We start from the raw sequence: 22,533 nt of genomic DNA on the forward strand, positions 1-22,533 counted from the left end.
ACCAAAGCCCTACCGGTTAGGGTGAACTTAGCTGGACAAGCAAAGGGAAGATTGCCACCCACAGTGCTTTCAGTGGCAAGCTATGTGGTTTTAACTGGTTATATTCCCAACACTGGAGTCCCCAAGCCTTGGCTCTTGACAAACTACACACAAAACACTCTGGAATTAGCTAAGCACGGTGTCCCTCTGGTGGGGGAGAGTGCACATTCAACCCAAGACACCAGGAAATTTCATTCTGTAGATGACATGCATATGTGGAACTCTGTCTGGTTTGAATATTGTTAAGCATAGTGATATGGGATTCCTTAAGTGTTAGACAGCAGCCTGCCACAAAAAAATCTGCATTAACACACAGGAAGTGATGAAAGTGGCATTTCCTGCACATGAATCTGACGAACAGTACTGCAGCCAGTTAGTGCCAGAAGTGTATCTTAGATAAACTGGGACTGTGATAATGTGGTTAAATTGTACTGTATTTAGTCAAATCTAAGGCTTTTTTATTGTAAAGTACCTCCCAATTCAGAATGCCCATTAGAATTGATGGAAAAAATTACATAATTCCTTTCTTTCCTAATAGCCTCTAAAATCTGCCAGCAACTTAAGATTTGAGTAAACTACATTTTCTAATTGATCAGTTGTGTGTTGCGAGTAACTAATGTCCCATGTATAAATTGATTTCTACTTAGCATTTGTGACTTGCATTTCTAGGTACAGCAATGGATGCTTTAAACAGTATGCAAACGTTTTTGCGAAGTCGACCAAAATCATTTGTATCAGTTGAAAATGCCATAGAGTGGAGGTGAGACTTATTTACCTTACTAAAAGCAAATACTGTAGTTTAACTTTGTTTCTTTGTGGTTGCTACTTCCCAACAGATACTCTTCACCAATCTAAAAGGGCAAGAATACCTGGAGATGTCCATGATATTCAAATGTCCCAATAGGTGGTAGTTTCATTTCCACATCAGCCAGTATTGAGTGAAACTGCCATTTAATGAGCAATTTTCTGCTTTGGAATTACATCCAGTAGGACTTCAAGGCTGCTTGAACCTTGCACACAGGTCTTACAACTAACGCTTTCTGGGGACAATAATCCCTTAAAATAAAATTTGGTAATTCAATCCACAATTTTTGTAATAATTCCTTCAAAAAATATAATAATTGGTCACTTCAATCCAATTCAGTCCCAATCGGCATGACTTCCAATGAAGGGGTTATGTGCTGCTTGCCCAACAAGAAAATCCAGTGTAATATTGTTAGGACACAGATATCCACAGCATAGTAAAACGGTTCTATTGATCTTTAGGTTTAATACAGGTAAAGGTCTGAATTGTGGGATGTCTGCATTCCAAATGGTGGTGATTCAGATTCTTCTATTGGATGGAGAAGGGGGAAATGATTTTCCCTCAATCTGAGGGCAGTGTTTCGTTTATTGCTTTCATCTCCAAAATGCATGTTAGCAACTCGGTGAGATAGAAAAGTGCTCCAGTATTCACTATCAATGTTTACACATGGATGTTAGTCTTTTGGATGATCTTGGAGCAGCACATCATAAGGTGTCCCAGAGACATTCACGAGGAGAGGGGAGAAAAATCACTCAGCACAACCTAATGGAAATATCAGATTAATTAGTTTTGAATGCAAGTTTACTGAAGAATGTAACTGCTTTGTGACTTCAGATTGAACAATTTAGTTATTTTCAATTTGTTTTTGGTAAATATCTTTTTCCATATAAAGTGTGTGTATATACAGTAGTAGCGCTCTACTATCTGCTATCCTGCGTGAAGAGTGATATACAAATGGAGGTTTTGTAGTCGCTTGGCTTCTCGTGGAAGCTGTTTTTTTTACATTTCCTTTTGCTTTTTTTTTCAGTGTGAAAAGTGGGCAGATACGAAATCTGGAATCAGCAAAAGTATCCATGGCTGGGCAAATAAAAAAGTAAGTATTTATGAGTCCGCAAATCACTGGTTGTCTATAATTCTCATTGTTGTTTATAGTACTTGCATTGTTGTAATATTGTAGGTTAACTGGCACAGTGAATAGCCTCCCAAGTGTGAAGATCATGGATTCAATCCTGGGACTTTGAACTTACATAGTTTAGGCTGCTACATACAATGCTGTGGGTGTTCTGCAATATTGGAGGTGGTGTCCTTCAAATGAGACATAAATCCGATGTCCTGACTACCCGTTCAGGTGGACGTTAAAGATTAAGCGGGAAGCTGTTATGATGTTAAGAGGTTGCAGAGGTAATAATAATAATCCTTGCATGTATATAGCGCTTTTCACGTCTTCTCGACGAATCAAAGCGTTTCACAGAATAGATTGTAAAGTGAATTGACTGTATATTTGTGAGCGAAATGCGGCAGCCAATTGTGCACAGCAGCGTCCCACAAACAGTCGTAGGTAGAAGCGGGGCCATGGAGGGCTTTGAAAGTGAGGATGAGCACACAGAACCAGTTTACCTGTGTGCGGATGGCATTGTACACATATTCCCAGAACCAGCAGTGCAGCAAAGTGGGATGCATTCACATTCCCTGAACCAGCTTACCAGTGTGTGAACCCCATAAACTAGCAATGTTCCTGTGAATGCTCAAATGTTCTCCTAAATTTCTGACGGCAGCATCACTTCCAATCTGTTACATAACTGTTCATATTTTATCTTGAAGATTCTGTGCTAGCTCTACTTTCCTTCCATAGCATGAAGTCAAGGCGAAGGCCAAATAAAGCAAATAATGGACTGACAAATGAATCAGAACCTTTTTTAAATTAGTTTCCACTGATAAATATCCTTTTTTGAGGGTGAAAGTCCATGTTTTTTTTTAAAAAGTCTTCTGAATTGTATTTATTTTTTAAAAAAAAACACCTGAATTCCTTAGTCATCAGATAGTCCTGTGTTATTGGGTAATCCAATTTTTGTGTCAAACCTTTTAGAATTATTTTGTTCAGTATTATTTTTCCCTTTACAGTTTAAGCGCTCTTGAGATGCTACCCTGCGTGGAGGGCGCTATACAAGTGCAAGCTGTTGTTGTGGCTACACGGCCAAAAGTGTTTTTGGCAATCTTCCCTCATTCTGATTTTAGTTAATAAATAGTTACTAAAAGGTACATAAGCTGGGGAACTCTACCACCAGATTTATAAACTGTCTCCTTTAGCAGTGTGCCTTGGATTTGTTCACCACTTTGCCGTGATGAGATCAGTAACTGATTCAGTGAGGATTTATGGCCCAGGGCTGAGATCAGTAACTTATTGAATGGGAATTTGTGACTATAGAACTGTGTTGCTATCACTGTAAAACTGTAGTCTATTGCTTGCTTTTCAAGATGTACCTATTTGACCATACTTAGGGTCATCTTTTCCCTCCCCATCCCCTTCAGCATCAACCCCCAGCTCGGGAGCCCAGCCAACAGTGTCCAGAATTGGGACGTTCTCTTGATGTGAAAGGCGCTATATAAATGCAAATCCTATTGTAGGTCATTGAAAACAAACCTAGATATATGTGTTCTTTGAAACTTCTACGTATGGTTTACTGTTTTGTAGATGTGAAGGCAAATATTTCATCAGTCCAACAGTTTCTTCCATGACAATTGATATACCTCTTGAAGAGGAGGATGAAGAGGAGGATGAGGAGGGACAGCACGTTGAAGTAAAACGAAAGGAAGAACCTCAACCCAGCAAAAGAAAGCAGATCCCTGAGGTAGGGATTTCTTGCTTTGTTTACTTCAAATATTAATATGGATTGGGAATGGTTAACGGGTGGGAAACAAAGAGTAGGGATAAACGGGTCCATTTCAGATGGCGGGATGTGACTAGTCGAGTGCCACAAGGATCAGTCCTTGGGCCTCAGCTATTTACCATCCACTTCAACGATCTAGATGAGGACATCAAAGTTAATATATCTAAATTCGCGGATGACACAAAACTAGGAGGAAGTGTCAACACAGAGGATGATATTAAAAAATGCAGCGCAACATAGATAGGTTAGGTGATTGGGCAGGTAGGTGGCAGATGAAGTATAATGTAGGGAAGTGCAAAGTCATCCAATTAGGTAGCAAAAACAATAGAGCAGGTTATTTTTTAGAAGGGGAGAGATATGGAATGTGTTAGCGTCCAGAGGGACTTGGGTGTCCTTGTACGCCAATCACAGAAAGTTAGTCGGCAGGTGCAGCAAACAGTTAGGAAGGCTAACAGTATGTTAGCATTCATTATGAAAGGAATAGAGTATAAGAGTAGGAAAGTCTTGTTGCAACCGTATAGGGCCCTGGTGAGACCACACCTGGAATACTGTGTGCAGTTTTGGTCTCCTTATTTAAGGAAGGATGTACTTGCCTTGGAGGGGGTGCAGTGTAGATTTACTCAGTTAGTACCAGGGATGAAGGGGGTGAGTTACGAGGATAGGCTGACCAATTTGGGCCTATGTTCTCTAGAATATAGAAGAATTCGAGGGGATCTTATAGAAACCTATAAGATCATCAAAGGGCATGATAGAGTAGATAGTGGGAGATTGTTTCCCTGGTTGGAGAAACTAAAACCAGGGGTCACAACCTTAAAATCAGATGCAGCCCTTTGCACTGAGTTGAGGAAGAACTTCTTCACTCAAAGGGCGGTGAATGTATGGAACTCACTACCCCAAAGGGCTGTTGACGCTCAGTCCTTGAACATATTCAAGACTGAGATAGATAGATTTTGTATTGCAAAAGGGATTAAGGGATATGGGGATAAGGCAGGGTCAGGTTATTAGCTGGAGTTAGATTAGAAGATCAGCCATGATTAAATGGCGGGGCAGGCACAAAGGGCCGAATGGCCTACTTCTGTTCCTACATATGTTATGTTATCACTTTAAGTGCCACTATCAAGTGTGCTGTGAAGCTACCCTGCATGAGGAGTGACATATAAATGCAAGTTGTTGTAAAGATATTAGTTTTTCTTTTCTCAGAGGGAAATTAACTGGAATAGGTTGCCAGAAGGATGGTTGAAGCCTTGACACTGGACTTGATTAAACAAAAGCTTGATGCTGTGATTGGAAGAAGCTAGGGTGGGTGTCCTGGAAGGACGAGGCTGTTCAGTTGGGCTGAAGGCCTTCTTCACTCGAATCGATCTTGTGAAGGCATCTCAATATCCTACAACTCTATTTTGGTTTCATTCATTTTCTCTCAGTGGATGTAGTGAATCGTTCCTTTACCCTTATTCTCCTCACCATACCGATTAATTGTACACTATGATGACACAAATGGGGGGGGCTGGGAAGAAAGGTAAGCTGATTCTCCTTGGGGCTGAGCTAGCTCCAAGGTGATGTGCTTGACAGTGGAATGTCAGAATTGAGGCAACCTTCTGTCTCTGTAGTCGAGTTCCTGAACCAGGCGGGTACACAGTACTCCAGGACACTGTTGATGACCGATCAGCAAGTCTGGCTTATCGGCATACAGGGAGAGCCAATGGGGGTGAGGATTATTCCTACTTGGGTCCTGTTAACCCTGCAAATCAAAGCCCAGATGGGTAGGGTGGTCATAGCTGGAGAAGCAGCAGGACGCTTGCCAGGCGGTGATCTAAATGAAACCTATACAGTTTTAGCAGGTTAAACTCCAGCAGTACCCAATATGGTGTATATCAAAGGTGTATTTTTTTAATCAGTAGATCGATCTCAAGCTTCTGTCTACCACATTTACTGTATTGCTCCTGCTAACTTGAGCTCTGCTCCTACCATTGTCAACTCATGACAATGTTAGCACAACATGGCTCACACCAAATCACTTCCAGCACCTCCACTGCACCTCATTGAGTTGTCACACAAAATCAATGTGACATAAGCCAGCAAAGATAAATTTGTTGAAGTAGACCTTTGTTATTTTTTTAAAAATCACAATGAACTTTTCTCCTTGGATGTTGTACAACACCAAAATTACAATTACATAGTGCCTTTCACATTGGAAGGGCATCCCAAGACTATAGATAGCAACTATGAATTATGATGGGAAGTGATGATTTATAAGCGAGTATAAACAAACTCTTGAAATGGGCCAACAATTTGCAATGTCAGCATTTGAGGGGTTATTCAGCCTGGCATCGCTGAGTGTGTTTTATTCCCTTTCCCTCCTAGGATTGTTCCTTGCATAATTCCTATTCATCTGGTCTCTTTTTGATGTTGTGGCAGTGTTGTACTTGATGCTCTATTTTATTTCAGGTATCTACAAATTGTGTTTATACGTGGCGTATCGACCTCGCCAAAACTGAGAAATATTGGGATGGTTGGTTCAGAGGACTATCTAACCTCTTCCTCGGTTGCCCAATCCCCAAATTACTACTGTTAGCTGGTAGGTGTTTTTTCTACTTTACATTTTTTTGCCATAACTGTTTGTGAGATGTTGCAAAAGTTTCTTTCTGTGATCTGATTATTGATTACTGTGCTTCTGTTTTTGAGGTGTTGACAGACTGGATCGAGAGCTCACCATTGGACAGATGCAAGGTAGTAAAAATATCTAGTTTGCTACTGGGTGTCTGAGATGTGGAAACCCATCATCATGCATAAGAGTATCCAAACCAGATTGAGAGTTCCACTGGTGTATGCCATCTGCACATGGAAATTTCCCTGTGTCTTGAATGGAACACCCACTCTTCCTGGAGGGATGCCCTTTCCTTACCTAATTAGTGAGAGTTTTAGGCACAGATTGGCAAAAACCAAGGCTAGAGTGTGTGTTTAGGGTACTGCTGGAATTTAACCAGCTAAAACTGCAAAACTTGCCATTGAGCGTACTTTCTGGCAAGCTTCCCACAGTTTGTCTAGCAAATGCTACTCTATATGCTTCAGTTACCCTACCTGCTACAGTCACACTATCCGTAGGGCTTTGGCTAGCAGGGTTAACAGCAGCCAAGCGGGAATAATCCCTTCTCCTAGTGACTGGTATGTCCTTCCAAGTCCTACTGACAAGTCAGGTGAGATGAGAGTTGATTGGCCCTTTGGGGTTTCAAAAGTACTTTGGTTGCATAATCAAATAAAACTATGAACTATCAGAAAACAGGTCTTTGGACTTTCTCCAAATTATGTAAACCAAAACCTTTGCAGAATTGGGGATCGTGACTCCAGTTTATTTTGGTTTAGGAAAGTTTCAGATGCAAGTTCTTCCACAGTGTGGCCATGCAGTGCATGAAGATGACCCAGACAAAGTAAGTATGATGTTTTTTTCCTTCTACAGACTGAATCTACAATTTAATTTTTTGCATGGTGCACAACAATGTATATGGGTGTCAGCCTTGCTCAGTTGGTAGTACTCTTGCCTCAGAGTCAGAAAGGTGTGGGTTCTGGCACCACTTTGGGTATTTTGACACGTATAAGTCTTGACTGACACTCCATTCAGTGTTGAGGGTGTGTTAGTGTTGGATATAGTCGTTAAACCAAGGTTCTGTCTGCCTACTCAAGTGGCCATTAAAGATTCCATGAAAACAGAACAAGAGTTTCTAATGGTCAACAATCCTTCAAATAAAATTGGTCATTCACTTCATGGCTGTTTGGGACAGTGTGTGCAAATTACCTATCACTTCCACCAACAAAATGCACATAATCACTGTATTTTACAGTATATTTTGTAAAACATTTTGAAATATCCTCCTGATATGAAAGGCACTGCATCAAATAACCAGACTTTTCTTTATTGTGTGTGTGTATATTATATGTATTGCCTGTGGTGGTTTATACATCACAATTTATGTAACACCTTTGATGTCCAGAGGACATCTCAATATAAATCCTTCCATTAAATTGCTGCTGCTAGAATTGATGTACTCGGTAGCAGCCAGACTGAAAAATGTTTCCTTATTTTTTAAAGCCCCACTATATAAATTTTAACCCCCTGTCTTCCAAGCAGGGAAGGGAAAACTACTGATACACATCCCAGCAAGGTACAGGGAAAGAGCAGAGAATTGAGACCAGGAAAGATGGCTTCATTGGAGGTACAAATGCTAACTTAGTACAGTGGGGTAAATGGCCGCCTACTATGTGATAGATTTCTAAGGTTTATGGACTTCAATGTTTTCAAATATTATAATCTTAAGAAAAGTACTCTTAAGCTTGGCAATAGGTTTGCACACGTGTCAGACATTCGGTTGATCAAAATACAAAAAGTAAACATTTAATTCTGCTTTAAATTTAGATGCAGATGTAACTTGACCAATGTCAAAAGGGTTTCAAAAAGGAACTATAAGTTCCTGGAATTAAAATAATTCATAATACTCCATGCATTTGTTATAATGTCTCTCATAATGTCAAGTCTCAAAGCATTTTACAGCATTTTCTGTGCAGTTAGTGTGTAGCTAAACACAGCAGCCAATTTGTGCAGAGCAATATCCCACAAATAGCTAGAATAATCAAGAAATTCCCTTTTTTCAAATTGTGCCATGGGATCTTTAACATCCACCTAAGTAGGCAGATTGGACCACAGGTTAACATCTGGTCTGAAGGATGGTATCTCTGACATTACTGTGCTCACCTAGTGATGCTTTGGAGTGTTGGCCTAGGCTGCAATCTTAAAGCCTCAATGTGGGACTTAAACTCAATCTTGAGATTCCAGTGAGAGTGCTACCAACTGAGCCAGGCTGAACACTAGATATTCGATGATAAGATGGATAACATTAAAATAATCTTTTGTGAAATGGAATGGAAAGGCAAGGTGAACCAGTGATCTATTCCTGCCTGAAATTTACTGTGTTACTAACTTTTTACAGGTAGCTGAAGCAATTGCTGCATTCTTGATTCGTAATAAGTTTACAGAAGCTAAGGGTGACATTTAATGGTAAGATACTTTGTTTTTCCTTAACAATATATTTTTTATAGTTTTATTTTTATACATTACTTATTTATTACTTTATTGGATTCTTTCGGATTCTTTTTTTAAAAAAAGAGTGCCTGTCTAAGTGTGTTATTTAAAGGAACATACTTTACTGGAAGGTACTGACTTGTGCTGGTAACGGTTTCATTGAGTGCTCACCACCCTCCAGTAATTTGTCCCGAGTTGTCGTAGTTCATGTGTGAGCTTAATAATAATAATAAATAATAATAATCCTTACATTTGATAAACTTAGGTGACAAGTGTCAGCACGTTTTTGACCACTGAACCTGATTCAATCTTCACTTGACGAGTGCAACTGCTCAACTTCAAACCAATGAAAACTGTAATAAGTTTAAGCCAAAGCTGTCTAGAATCTTCAGATTTATAGTTCGGTGGCTGCTGTGCAACTTTGACCTCTGGAGCCAAGAATGTATACATCTCCAAACAAGGGATAAGACTAAGAGTGGAGCAAGCGTAAAATGGCATATGGGATGCTACAATATACCTGACAATATCTTATGATTTAGGCATAATTATCAGGCTTTTTTGTTTACCCTTCCACCATGCTGAAGTTAAATTAGACATTAATTTCAAAGTTTGCATGCAAATTTGGTGTGAGTGAAATTGCGGCCCCACGCCAATCAGCTCTCATCCAAGCTGCATGGCGAACAACAGGCACAGCATGACATATGGGTACATCCACACGATCTCACCACTTTACACTATATCCTATGATTTGAGATGTCTTGATGATCTGATGAGGAGCTATAGCAATTGTGAGGATTATTATTATCTCTCGCCATTGGTTGGAGCCAATGCAGAAAGTACTGCAAGTGTGGAACAAAGGGTGAGTGTGATCCAGAGGGTGGGTGTGCTTTATTGGAATTTACAGAATATTATAATTAGCTAAAGTTCAAACTGCCTTTGAATACAATGAAGGAGAAGGGATGGGGAATATCGAGGGGGATAGGGATAGGATGAAGAAAGGTTGAGCTATATGTGGAGTAAGACAGATATGTACCATGATAATAAATAATTGTTGCATTTGATACAGCGTCTTATCGCATCATTGAAATATCTCAAAGCACTTCATAGAATGTATTGTATATTAGATTAACTGTGTATTTTGCAGGTGAAACTAGTTGGGTTGAATGGTCTTTTTTGGTCCTGTGCAAACCATGTATGCAATTCTATGTATGTAGATTAGTCATTTCAAAGCTCCAAACAGACTGCAAGTCCAGGGAGTGAGGTCAGGTCTCTGATTAGCACTGACATTCAGTCTTGGAGGCTGATTTCTGACACAGGAATCTGGAAGGTCATATTATAAATTGTATCATTTTAAATTATATTAAAGATATTGTGCTTCTCCATATCTCATCGTTGCCAGCTGTGCTACAATGGTCTGATTGGTACCCTTGCAGTGGATGTATTTGTATGTCCTGCTGTGTCTGTTCACCAAGCAGCTTATATTTCTTACTCTATGACTAGAGGTTGCCGACTGACATTAGTCACATTCTTCTTACCTTATCAAATCTTACTGCTCCGTCCTTGCCTCCGCTAAATCATCGTTCTGCTCCAAGACAATCTTGGAGCCACGGACAACCCCAGGCTCCTCTTCTCCATCACCAACCGGCTCTTCTGCCCACCCTCTCACGCCTCACCAATCCTCACCTCCAATGCCAACTGCAAGGCGATGCTTGACTTCCTCAAATCCAAAGTCGAGGGGATCCATTCAGCTGCCTCTGCCCTCCCATCTACTACTCCCTCCCCATCTCCCCTTCTCACCCTGGCCCCTACTCATCCCTCCCTCCACACCTTCAAATCTGTCTCTCACTCCTCTTTCATCACTACTATAACCCGCATGAAACCGACCACTTGCTACCTCGACCCCATCCCTACACATCTCCTTACCTCCCAGCTCCACCTCCTTGTCCCTTTACTCAGACATCACAAACCTCTTCCTGTCCACTGGTATCGTTCCCACCCTCTTGTAATAAAACGGCTGTCATCTCTCCTGTCCTTAAAAAAAAAATTAAAAAACCCTCCCTGGTCCCATTGCTGCTCTCAAACTACTGCCCCATCTCTAACCTCCCTTTCCTCTCCAAGGTCCTTGCTTCACTCATTTCTCTCTCGCCACTCCCTTCATGAACCACTCCAATCAAGTTTCCGTGCCACCCACAGACAGAAACCGCCCTGGTCCAAGTGACAAATGACCATCTGCCGATTCTGTTCATCTGTGACCAGGGCTTCCTTTGCCTCCTCGACCTCCATGACCTCTCTGCTGCCTTCGACACCGTTGACCACTCTATCCTCATCCACCGCCTCTCTCAACCTTCACAGCTCTGTCCTTAAATCGTTCAGATCTACCTCTCACACGTCCTCCACTTCATCTCCACAAACGTTATTTCCTCTAGCCCCCACACCATCTCGTGCAGCGTTCCTCAGGGCTTTATCCTTGGTCCCCTCTTCAACATTTATATGCTCCCTCTTAATGACATCATCCGCAGACATGGGGTCAAGTTCCACATGTAGGTGGATGACACTCAACTGTACCTCTCTGCCTCCACCCTTGACTCCAGGACCCACTGCTGTGCTGACAGATGTCTGTCAGGCATCAAGTCCTGGATGAGAGAAAACTTTCTTCAGTTGAACGTCAACAAGACCAAGGCTCTCCTGATTGGCTCCCATCATTGCCTCCACACTTCAGGCGCTGACAGCATCACCATCCACCTTACTAAGCCAGTCAAGAACCTTGGGGTCTTGTTTGACCCTCAACTATCCTTCCTACCCCACATCCATGCCATGACCCGCTCTGTCTTCCCCCACCTCCGCAACATCGCCCGGCTTCGCCACTATCTCACACCACAGGCCGCCAAACCCTCATACACGCATTCATTACATCGAGGCTTAACTATGCAAACTCCTTGCTTGTTGGCCTCCTCAACTCCTCTCTCCATAGGCTGCAGATCATCCAGAACTCTGCAGCCCGTGTCCTCTCCCGCACCAGGCTCCGTGACCCTATCGCCCCCATCCTCGCCCGACTCCACTAGTTTCCCACCACAGAGGATACAGTTCAAGATCCTGGTCCTCACCTTCAAAGCCCTTCATGGCCTCGGTCTCCCCTACCTCTGCGACCTCCTAACCCCCTACCACGCTGCCCGCGCTCTCCCCTCAGTGGGCTCTGGGCTGCTTCATATCCTCCGCCACACCCACCCCAGCATTTGCAGACGGGCCTTCTGTCACTCTGCCCCCACTCTCTGGAACTCCATTGTGCAGACCATCCGCCTCTCCGCCTTGCTTCCTTCAAGAGCAGTCTCAAGACCCTCTTCACCCGTGCTTTCAATTACCCTGCTTCCCCCCCCCCTTTGCCCTCCACCCCCCAGCTCGGATCCAAAACACTGACTGTCCAGCACCTCAGGACATCTTCTCAACGTGAAGGCACTATACAAATGTAATTTTTTTTGTTGTTCTTCAACTAATCAAATGTTAATTTTGGCCTCCTACCATCCCATGCCAAATACTCTCCTTAAAAAAAAAATAAGCCTAAGAAGGTCAGCTGAAACGATGTAGTGGTTGTCCTTAGTAGAACAAAATTAAATGCATTGTTAAATGAAAATCTGAGTAATCACAACATTCAATTATACATATATTATATCATTTAAATATATATAGATATATGTGTGTGACTTGTCTTGACATAAAGCATATTCAAAATGATCTGTATTTACATGTACAATTTGTTTTGTTTCAGCACTTTTCCTGGTTGTTAATAGACCTGGGCAGCCTTCAAATCCTTACTTTGACTGTAAATATGTTGCACCAGAGGCCACTGTGATGTATCCATGTATCGCCATCTGCCTGAGCAGAGCAATGCAGTGAAGCTGGGACTACAGAACTCCAAACACCTACTCCTCCGCATTGTTGGCCTGCATTCATGTGTAGAACCTGACTGATCTCACCATTGTGGGCACTACAGAATGGCCGAATAGTGCAATCTCATTCATAATTTAAAAGAAATTAAATGAGATCGATTCAGGAAAAAGTAATTATTTTTTTCTCCCTTGCACATGATCTGTTATATAGCCTGGAAGTGTTTTCCTTTTGTACATTTGTCCTCCAACGTAGTTGAGATGTATTGCAGAAATGAACAAGTGTTTTGCTGGGAGGTGGGGAAAGGCAACAATAAAGTTGAAGGTAAAAATGGAAAAGTTAACACAAACGTACAGGAGAACCCAAACAATGATACCAAGCTGCCAGATTTGATGTAATTTTAACCAGCAGATTGCAAATGTTCCTTAATTTATACATATACTGACCGCTCAACCAAATCTGAAATTGTTTTCCAAATCTATCTTAAGGATCCACGTTTATGGGCCTGAATAACAGGGAGCCAAATATTTTCCACATGTTCCCTGATGCCAACAAATGTTATTTATTTTTAGAATAAGCTTTTAACCAATCTGAAACTCTCAGTGTTTTTAAAAATAACAAAACAGTATTTTTGCCTCTGCATCTTACATCACAGCATCTTCCACTGCATTGACTTTCACTATTGCAAACAAATTTGGGCATTAAAAATCATACTTAAGAAGAAGCAAGAAATCTGTAGCCACCCCGCCCCCCCTCCCCCGAGATCAGATTTATGACCACTGTAAACCCAACAACCATGACCACTGTATGCTCAACTCTGTGCTCAAGTTCTTGTTTGGTTCTCATTCAAATGGAGGCACTACACATGATATGCAAAAACTATACCTGCCGTGTCTGGACTGGAGGTTTTTTTTTGCTTATCAGTGTGAAACGGCGTGGAGTACATGCTCAGTCCACGCAGTACAGAGGAAATGTGCCATGCTGTGAATATTCCAAAGATCCTATTTCAGAACGGAAGCCACATATTTATGCTCTGGAGCATTTCTTGTGTATCACCTTGGAGCAGAAGTTGCTACGGATTTCTCATGCTACTTTTATGAAACTGGAAACTCACAAAACACTAAATTAGTTGACTTTTTAAACTCTCTGAAGGGAAAAAAATCTGGTTGAATTATTTCAAATGACACAGGTCTTGGTATGATGATTGTGTATCTTTCACCCCTTGTTCTGTCTGTCAATGGTGAATCACAGCACAGAGTTGAGATAATAAATCTGTTTTCCATTACAAAATGATTGTTACACTTCCATAAAAAAGTGATTGCGATATTATTGATTTTACAAGCCATCAAAGATACCTCACGGCTACACTGAATTTGTCTGATGCATTATAGAGCAGACATTTATGTACTTAATTGTGTTCTTTTACGTGAAGGTGATGTTTTCGGGCTTCTAGCTTGCACTTGAGTAGAGAGCCCAGCAGCATGAGGAGGGAAGTGGAACAGAGTGAGAATTCTGCTAAGGAATTTGGTGAGAGTGGGAATTTGGTGCAGAAGGGGAAAGAGGTGCATAATTATAAAATATGTTATATTAAATAATGTAAAACATATCTTGGAATATGGCAGGGCAGCCAAGACCGGTTGCATGCACATGTTGAGAGGCTGGTGTCACCTCATAACACGGGAGGCTGAAGAGTTCATGGATTGAACGTTTCAGGAGGTTGGTCACCCCACAGCCACAGGATTCAGGAGAGTGAGTGGGTGACCACCCGGCATGGTAGGAAGAGGGGACGGGCAATGCAGAAATCCCCTGAGAGTGTGGCACTCACAAACCAGTTCTCTATTGAATACAGTCAGGGTAATAACACCTCTGGGGAGGGAGTCAAAAGCAAATTGATGCACAGGGGGACACGGGGAAGAGTGTCAATGCAGTTGTCATAGGGCACACAATGGTGAAAGGAGTAGACCGATGTTTCTGCAACCAAAGGCGTGATTCTTGCATGGTATGTTGCCTCCCCTGTGTGCCTCCCCTGTGCCAGGGTTGAAGACATTGCAAAACGTTCTACAGGGGGAAGGGGAACATCCAGAAGTTGTGGTTCGTGTTGGAATCCATGACCGGAAAAAAGCTGAGATCCTACAGGGAGGTATCAGAAGCTAGGGAGAAAACTAAAGAGTAGGACCTCAAAGGTAGTGCCTCGTACGAGTGAGTATCAAAACAGCAGGATCAACACATGAGGCTGGAGAAATAGTGCAGAAAGGAGGGCTTCAGGTTCTTGGATCATAAGGACCAGTTCTGGGAAGGTGGGATCTGTACATGATGGATGGGTTACACCTCAACAGAACTGGGACCAATGAGGTTTAGTGCTGTGGGGAAGGGTTTAAACTAATTTTGAGGGGGGAAGGGAATCGGGATGTAGCGTTAAGAGAGGACAAACAAGTTACATAGAGGGCTGGGAGAGACCAATAGCAATGTAGTAAGGAGTAATCCAGAAAGAGGAGGGATTAGACGGGGGGAGAAATGCAGAACAGACTAAATCGTGCATGTGTGTAAACAAATCAGATTGGTGAGCTGCAGGCTCAAGTTGCCACATGGGTTTATGATGTAGTGGTGTTAACGGAAGGACAGGAATGGGAGCTGAATATTCCTGGCTACAATAATAATAATCCTTGCATTTGATATAGCGCCTTTCACATCTTCTAGACGTCCCAAAGCGCTTCACAGAATATACTGTAAAGTGTATATTTGTGGGTGAACGCGGCAGCCAATTGCGCACAGTGATGTCCCACAAACAGTCATGGATTGAAAATGACCAATTTATTATTTTGTTTTGGAGGGATTATTATTAGGTGTGTGGAGTAAGGAAACTTGCCCAAGGTTTCGCCCTCTGCCTGGAATTGAACTCAGGTCTCTCACTTACAAAGCGAGTGCTCTAACCACTGAGCTACAGGACTCCACTGTATTCAGTAGGGGTAGGGAAGGAAATAAAGGAGGGTAGGTGGCAATATTGATTAAAGACATGGTTACGGCCCTGGAAAGGGACTAGAGTGTCCAAAAACAGAATCTATTTGGTTAGAGATAAGGAGCAGAAGTTAGGTGTATACTATAGACCACCAAATAGTCAGAAGGAGATAGACGAACAAATCTGCAAGCAGATTTCAGAAAGATGCAAAACCAATAGAGTAGTAATAATGGTGGCTTCAATTATCTTAACATAGGCTGGCAAAATAACAGTGTAAAGGGCAAGGAGGGGGAAGGATTCCTGAAATGTGTGCAGGATAACTTTCTGGATCAGTGTATTTCCAGTCCAATGGGGAAGGAAGCAGTGCTGGATCTCGTTCTGGGGAATGAAGTGGGACAAGTGGAGCGGATTTCAGTAGGAGAGCATCTGGACAACAGTGATCACAACATCATTAGGTTTAGAGCACTTATGGAAAAGGGACAAAGAACAATCAAAAGTGAAGATATTCAATTGGAAGAGGGATAATTTCAGTGAATTAAAAAGGGACCCAGCCAAGGTGGACTAGAAGTGGAGTCCTGTAGCTCAGTCGTTAGAGCACTCGCTTTGCAAGCGAGAGACCTGAGTTCAATCCCAGGCAGAGGGCGAAACCTTGGGCAAGTTTCCTTACTCCACACAGAGCCTAATAATAATCCCTCCAAAAACAAAAACAATAATAAATTGGTCATTTTCAATCTACGACTGTTTGTGGGACATTGCTGTGCGCAATTGGCTGCCGCGTTCGCCCACAAATATACAGTCAATTCACTTTACAGTGTGTTCTGTGAAGGGCTTTGGGACGTCCTCCCGACGTGAAAAGCGCTATATCAAATGCAAGGATTATTATTATTATTATAGAAAGAAAGATTGGCAGGTAAAACAGCTAATGAACAATGGGAAGCCTTCAAGAAGGAAATAGTTTGGGGACAAAACAAATACATTTCCACAAAAGGGAAAGGGACCAAATCTCCCTGGATGAATAAGGAAATTGGGATTAAAATAAAACCGAAAAAGGATAAATGTCAGGTCCAAAATACAGAAGATAATCAAATAGAATATAGAAAGTACAGAGGAGAACTGAAAAAGGAAATAAGAGAGGGAAAGAGATTGAGAAAAGATTAGCGGGTAATATAAAAGGGAACCCTCAGGTATTTTGTAAGCATATAAAGAATAAAAGGTTAGTCAAAGATAGGGTGGGTCCAAAAAGGAAATCTTGTGGAGGCAGAGGGCGTGGCTGACGTACTGAATGAGTACTTTGCATCTGTCTTCACAAAAGAAGATGCAGCCAATGCCACAGTATCGGAGAAGTTAGAAAAAATTGGATAAGATAAGAATAAACCGAGAGGAGGTACTAAGAAGGTTGTTGGTGCTCAAGGTAGATAAGTCACCCGGGCTAGAAAAATATGAGAGGTCGCAATGACATGATAAGGCTCTGTATCAAATGCAAGGATTATAATACAAAGAAGGTACAGGGTGAAAGTTTTCGACTTCGTTAAATGAAATTCCCCTCTTCACTGGTGTCTGAAGAGGCTGAGAGCACAGCACTACTAATAAATGAGTCCAAAATAAATTGGATTCTTAAAATATATATATATCTATAGATTCCCCGAATGGCCTGTTTCTGTGGTATAAATTCTCGTGGTTACAGGGATCTGCTACAGAACAAAGTTATCCAGTGTTGCAGGTTCAAATCCCGATCAGTGTCGATCCAAGGACAGCAGTTGGGGCACTATCACAGGCCGCACCACCCCTGGTTTAGGGAGGGGAAAATCAGCACCCACTCCTGTTTACCATCCACTGATCCCTGTGGAAGGTGCATGGGCACAGACAACAACAACAAGATTACGTTTGTATAGTGCCTTTCACGTCAGGAGGACGTTCGAAGTCGCTGGACAGAGTACAGCATTTCAGACCCGAATTGGGGTCAGGGGGGTAAGGGAGGGGAGGGGAAGGAGGGTGGCCGTGGAATGGTCGAAGAGGAGGGTCTTGAGGCGAGACTTGAAGGAGGCTAAGGAGGGGGCGAGGCGGAGTGACTGGGGATGGAATTCCAGAGATTGGGGGCAGAGTGGCTGAAGGCTCTCCCGCCACTGGTGGGGCGGGTGGGGCGGGGGACGTGGAGCAGGTCAGAGCCGGCTGAGCGGAGGGACATTGGGTGAGTGAGTACCAGGCTGGTCTGTTATACCACAGCCGTCAGGCACTCTGGTGATAAAGTTCACACAGGAAGAATGGCCATTTGAGAGAGTTGCAAACCCACACTCTTCATGTAACTCATTTACTGTGGGGTCTAATATGCACTTACAAAATAGTTAATTTCCCCCTCTCGCCGACCCTACACAACTTCCTCGCCCCCCCTCCCCCACCCCCCAAGCCTGGGTGCACAGCTGAATTAAGTGCTTTCAGACGACTTCCAAAATGAAAGGCACTCCTGTATGTAAATGCAAAAAGGTTAGAAAGTGAAATGAACGAAGATGGAGGATGGCACATTGCTCTTCGATGTTTTCTTTAGACACTTGGGGTGGCTTTAGTAAATAAAAATATTAGTGTGTCTGCCACTTTTGTTGCAAATTTGACTGCAATAAGTAAGAGTTGCACACATATTGTGGTTATCCACAACGTACAAATTGCTGGATTCAACCAACTTTGTAACCAGATGTAAGTGTTAACAAAATACTTTCCTGGTTTAAGCTGAATTTGTCCTGAAATTATTTCACCTAGCCTGGTATCTCTAGACTTATTTATCATTTATAAAATCCCCTATTACAGTACAATAATTCTGATAATCCTTGCATTTGATACAGCGCCTTATCACGTCATCGAGACTTCTCAAAGCGCTTCACAGAATATATTGACTGTATATTTTGTGGGTGAGATTCAGGAAAGCTTCAGGACAAGTGAATCTGGCCTCCAACCCAGTTCTGCACACTTTGATGGCAGATCTGCACATCCTTCAAACTGCTGCATTGCCAAAAGTGACTGCAACCAAGAATAAGAGTTAAAATTCACTATGAACCCAGCACACAAGATCCCAGGTTACCAACTTATAGGACTTTACACAGTGTATATGCGGAACAAGATCCACAAATGTTGTTTGGAACAGTAAATAATTTGCACTTAGCACCAATACACAAAGGTGATCATCTATTTTGATTTGAATCTATACTGTAAGTTTAGCGATTTTTTTTGAGTTTTTGGTCTCCAAAGCCTTTTTGCATGAGAAGTTTATTAATATTTCTGTGCAAAAAAAAAACTCAAATGGTTTCCTCTTGCATGAACGGAATAATTGCGGGTTCTAATTAATGCTGTTTTTTATTTCATAAATGACAATGAATGAAATTAAACAACTCTGGTAAAAGGACTTGAATTGTACTTGCATAGTTATAGTACGCTAACTCTCTGATGTAGGAAATTCGTAGAAGAGTAAGAATAAACAATGTATTTATGGATATTCTTTTTTTCTACGTTCATTTTAACTTTGTATTTTATTTGAAGGTTGTGGGTTCAACAACAACTAGTGACTTGCATTTATGTCTCGCCCTTCACTTGGGGCAGCATCTTCGAATTTATTCAAGCCCCCAGTCGGGACTTGAACTCACATAGTCCAGGTGGGCACACACTCCAGTGAGGCGCTGGATGTGTGTTGCGTTGTTGGAGATGCCATCCTACAGATGAGACATTAAATCGAGGTCCTGTCTGCCTGTTCATGTGGATGTTAAAGATCTCATGGCACTATTCGAAAAGAGAAGGGAATTTCTCCTGGTGTCATGGCCAACACTCCCTACACTTCACAGTATATTCTCGGAAGAGCTTTGAGACGTCCCAATGAAAGGCACTGTATCAAATGTAAGGGCGATGATGAGAATTATTGCTGTCGGTTTCAAACAGGCGACAAACACAAAGCCACATGGTCTGAGCTGCCAGTGGCTTTCACAAATCACAACTAACTATTTTGCGAACACTGTAAGTTAGACTCCACATTATAACCATCAATAAATAATCCTTACATTTGATATAGTACCTTTTCACGTCCTCGATATTTCTCAAAGCGTTTCACAGAATATACTTTAACGTGTAGGTGGACGTGAGTCGTGGGTGGACGTGGCAGCCAATTTACGCACAGCAATCTCCCACAAACAGCCATGAAGTGAGTGACCAATTTTATTTGGAGGGATTGTTGACCAGGACAACAGGAGAAATTCCCTTTTCTTTTCGAATATTGCCATGGGATCTTTAACAGGCAGACGGGACCTCAGTTTGGAGCATCAGCTTAGACTATGTGATTCCAAGTCCCGACTTGGAGTTTAAACCCACAACCTTTTGATTCAGAGGCGAGAGCGCTACCAACTAAGCCAGGCCTGACACGTAATAATCCAGTGTGACAAAAAACAGCCCAGTTATTATTTTAAAAAAATGTTAATTCCATGCTCTTGAAGGTGAAGACGGAAGTGTTGAAGAGATATTTCTCAGTTGCCATCCTATTTTTTCAGCTAACTGTCATACGTACACAAACCACAAGATGGAACCAGAAACGGTTTTTGGTGTTTAACTTACTATTTCACCCACAAAATACACACAATATAATAATAATAATCCTTGCATTTGATATAGCGCTTTTCACGTCTTCTAGACGTCTCAAAGTGCTTCACAGAATATACTGTAAAGTAATTGACTGTATATTTTGTGGGTGAAACGCAGCAGCCAATGGCGCACAGCAGTGTCCCACAAACAGTCGTGGATTGAAGTGACCAAATTATTATTGTATTTTTCTTTCTTGAGGGATTATTATCAGGCGTGTGGAGTAAGGAAACTTTCCCAAGGTTTCGCCCTGCCGGAAATCGAACCCAGGTCTCTCACTTGCGAGCCGAGTGCTCCCACTGAGCTACAAGACGCCTAAATTCTGTGAAGCGCTTTGAGATATCTCAACGATGTGATAAATTGCAAATATCAAATGCAAGGATTATTATTGCTACTAGATCGAAGGGCAGTACAGTGTTTGAGGGATTCGAGTTTTTCACAAATCAGGCGATTGTACAGTATAACATTGTTTAAGATACTCATCTTAGAACAATAGAACCATAGAAATTTTCAGCGCAGAAGAAGCCCATTGGCTCATTGTGTCTGTGCCAACAACAAGCTACAACAACAACTTACACTTATATAGCCCCCTCCACGCCGGCCGGCGTCTCAGAGCGCTTAACAATGGCGGACCCCAAGGCCGAGCCTGGGGGAGGGGGAAGGTGACCGTAGGCGCGGTTGAAAAGGAAGGTCTTCAGGTGTGACCTAAAGATGGGGAAGGAGGGGGCGAGGCGAAGGGGTCGAGGGAGGGAGTTCCAAAGTTTCGGGGCGTGGTGGCTGAAGGCACGACCGCCGATGGTGGAGCGGAGGATTTGGGGGACAGCTACCTTATGTCGAGAATTTCAATCCCATTTATCTGCCCTTTTACCCTTGTAGGTTACTCCTTATTAACTATCTATTTAGATCCCTTTTGAAAACTGCATAACGCATCAATGCCAAAGCAATGATAAAAACGAGGGTCAGAACTTATGTCCTACACATCAATCCTCGTAAATGCATCCAAGTCATTTTACATGTTTGAGCCATACTCATGATTTTCGCAACAGTCAGCAGCTAACAAAAAAATACATCGGAGGTGCTCTATTCGTAAAGACAAAAACATTTTTTTTTCCCCCCTTTCATTTTAAGCAACATTTTGCTTCACTACTTCTCTCCCAAGGAGGCCACCCCCACTCTTACCGCACATCGCATGCCTCATTTGGGATGATTGAATGGTCCAAACCGGCAGACGTTTTCATGAAAACCCATCAGTGATTGTTATTCCAGGCTCCACTGGCTCCTAGTTCTCCGGCAGATTGACCTCCAAATCCGTGCTCTAACCATCAAATCCCTTCACAGACTTGCTCCTCTCTACCTTGGTGATTTCCTCCAGCATTATTTTGTCTCTGTTCACTCCAGTATGGTCTACAGCTCATTCTGCAATTCCACCGTCCCACCATTCAATGCTATAATAATAAAAATAGAAGTCGCTGGAAACACTCAGCAGGTCAGGCAGTATCTATGGAGAGAGGAAAGTGAGTTAACGGTTTAGGCCGATGACCTTTGGTCAGAACTGCGAAAGGTTCTGTGAAAGGTCATCTACCCGAGACTCATTTTCATGACCGTTTCTACCTGACTCCGAGACACTGTCTCGTGTGAAGGGCCCTATATAAATGCAGGTTGTTGTTGCCTGCTGAACCCACTTCAAACTCTATTAGAATTTGGCTTCTGTGGAGGTGACAGAATCATGGTTTAACACATGGCTCCTGGTAGCAATGTGCAAACAGCAAAAAGGAAAGGGAATGAATGCAAAGCATTATTCGTACATACTGGCATGTATATACGTGTCAAATAACTCTATTTAACCAAATAGAGATTTGTGGTGTTTGTAGGGTGACAGTATATTACTGAAAATGTCTTGGGTCCTTTCTGAATGTGAAATGTCCTTTGCAGCTTTCAAATTAGGAATTATCTATCAATAACTCTGTCAAAATGTTTCTGACTAATTTTGTAAGACTTTTGATAATACTACTACTGATAATCCTTGCATTTGGTATAGCGCCTTATCACATCACTGAGATGTCTCAAAGTGCTTCACAGAAATAGACTGTAAATTGAGTTGACTGTATATTTTGTGGGCGAAACGTGGCAGCTAATTGATTTATGGGTTCTTGCAAATAAATTACAAATCCTGTAGCTCAGCAGTTAGAGCGCTCGCTTTGCAAGCAAGAGATCTGGGTTTGATTCCGAGCAGAGCGAAACCTTGGGCAAGTTTCCTTACTCCACACGCCTGATAATAATCCCT

General features: G+C 42.2%; 1 protein-coding gene across 4 annotated transcripts in view; it reads left to right on the top strand.

Moving 5' to 3' along the window:
- The window catches only part of ppme1 (protein phosphatase methylesterase 1), a 31,108-nt gene extending 17,730 nt beyond the window's left edge, over positions 1-13,378 (top strand). The window contains exons 7-14 of one of the 4 annotated variants that reach the window (XR_006085019.1): positions 709-799; positions 1,872-1,937; positions 3,537-3,693; positions 6,178-6,307; positions 6,415-6,459; positions 7,093-7,157; positions 7,853-7,940; positions 8,712-8,746. Coding sequence is in view for 2 of the 4 variants with exons in the window: in XM_007891166.2 (XP_007889357.1) it covers positions 709-799; positions 1,872-1,937; positions 3,537-3,693; positions 6,178-6,307; positions 6,415-6,459; positions 7,093-7,157; positions 8,712-8,777 (620 nt within the window). In the remaining 2 variants the exon portion in view is untranslated. Of the gene's footprint in view, positions 1-708; positions 800-1,871; positions 1,938-3,536; positions 3,694-6,177; positions 6,308-6,414; positions 6,460-7,092; positions 7,158-7,852; positions 7,941-8,711; positions 8,780-9,068; positions 9,847-12,566 lie in introns of those variants that run through there. The other 3 variants (XR_006085020.1, XM_007891166.2, XM_007891167.2) reach the window with 3 other exon arrangements.
- Positions 13,379-22,533: the final 9,155 nt, after the last annotated feature.

The sequence above is a fragment of the Callorhinchus milii genome, unplaced genomic scaffold, assembly GCF_018977255.1.
Source record: "Callorhinchus milii isolate IMCB2004 unplaced genomic scaffold, IMCB_Cmil_1.0 Scaffold4, whole genome shotgun sequence".
NCBI classification, from domain to species: domain Eukaryota; kingdom Metazoa; phylum Chordata; class Chondrichthyes; order Chimaeriformes; family Callorhinchidae; genus Callorhinchus; species Callorhinchus milii.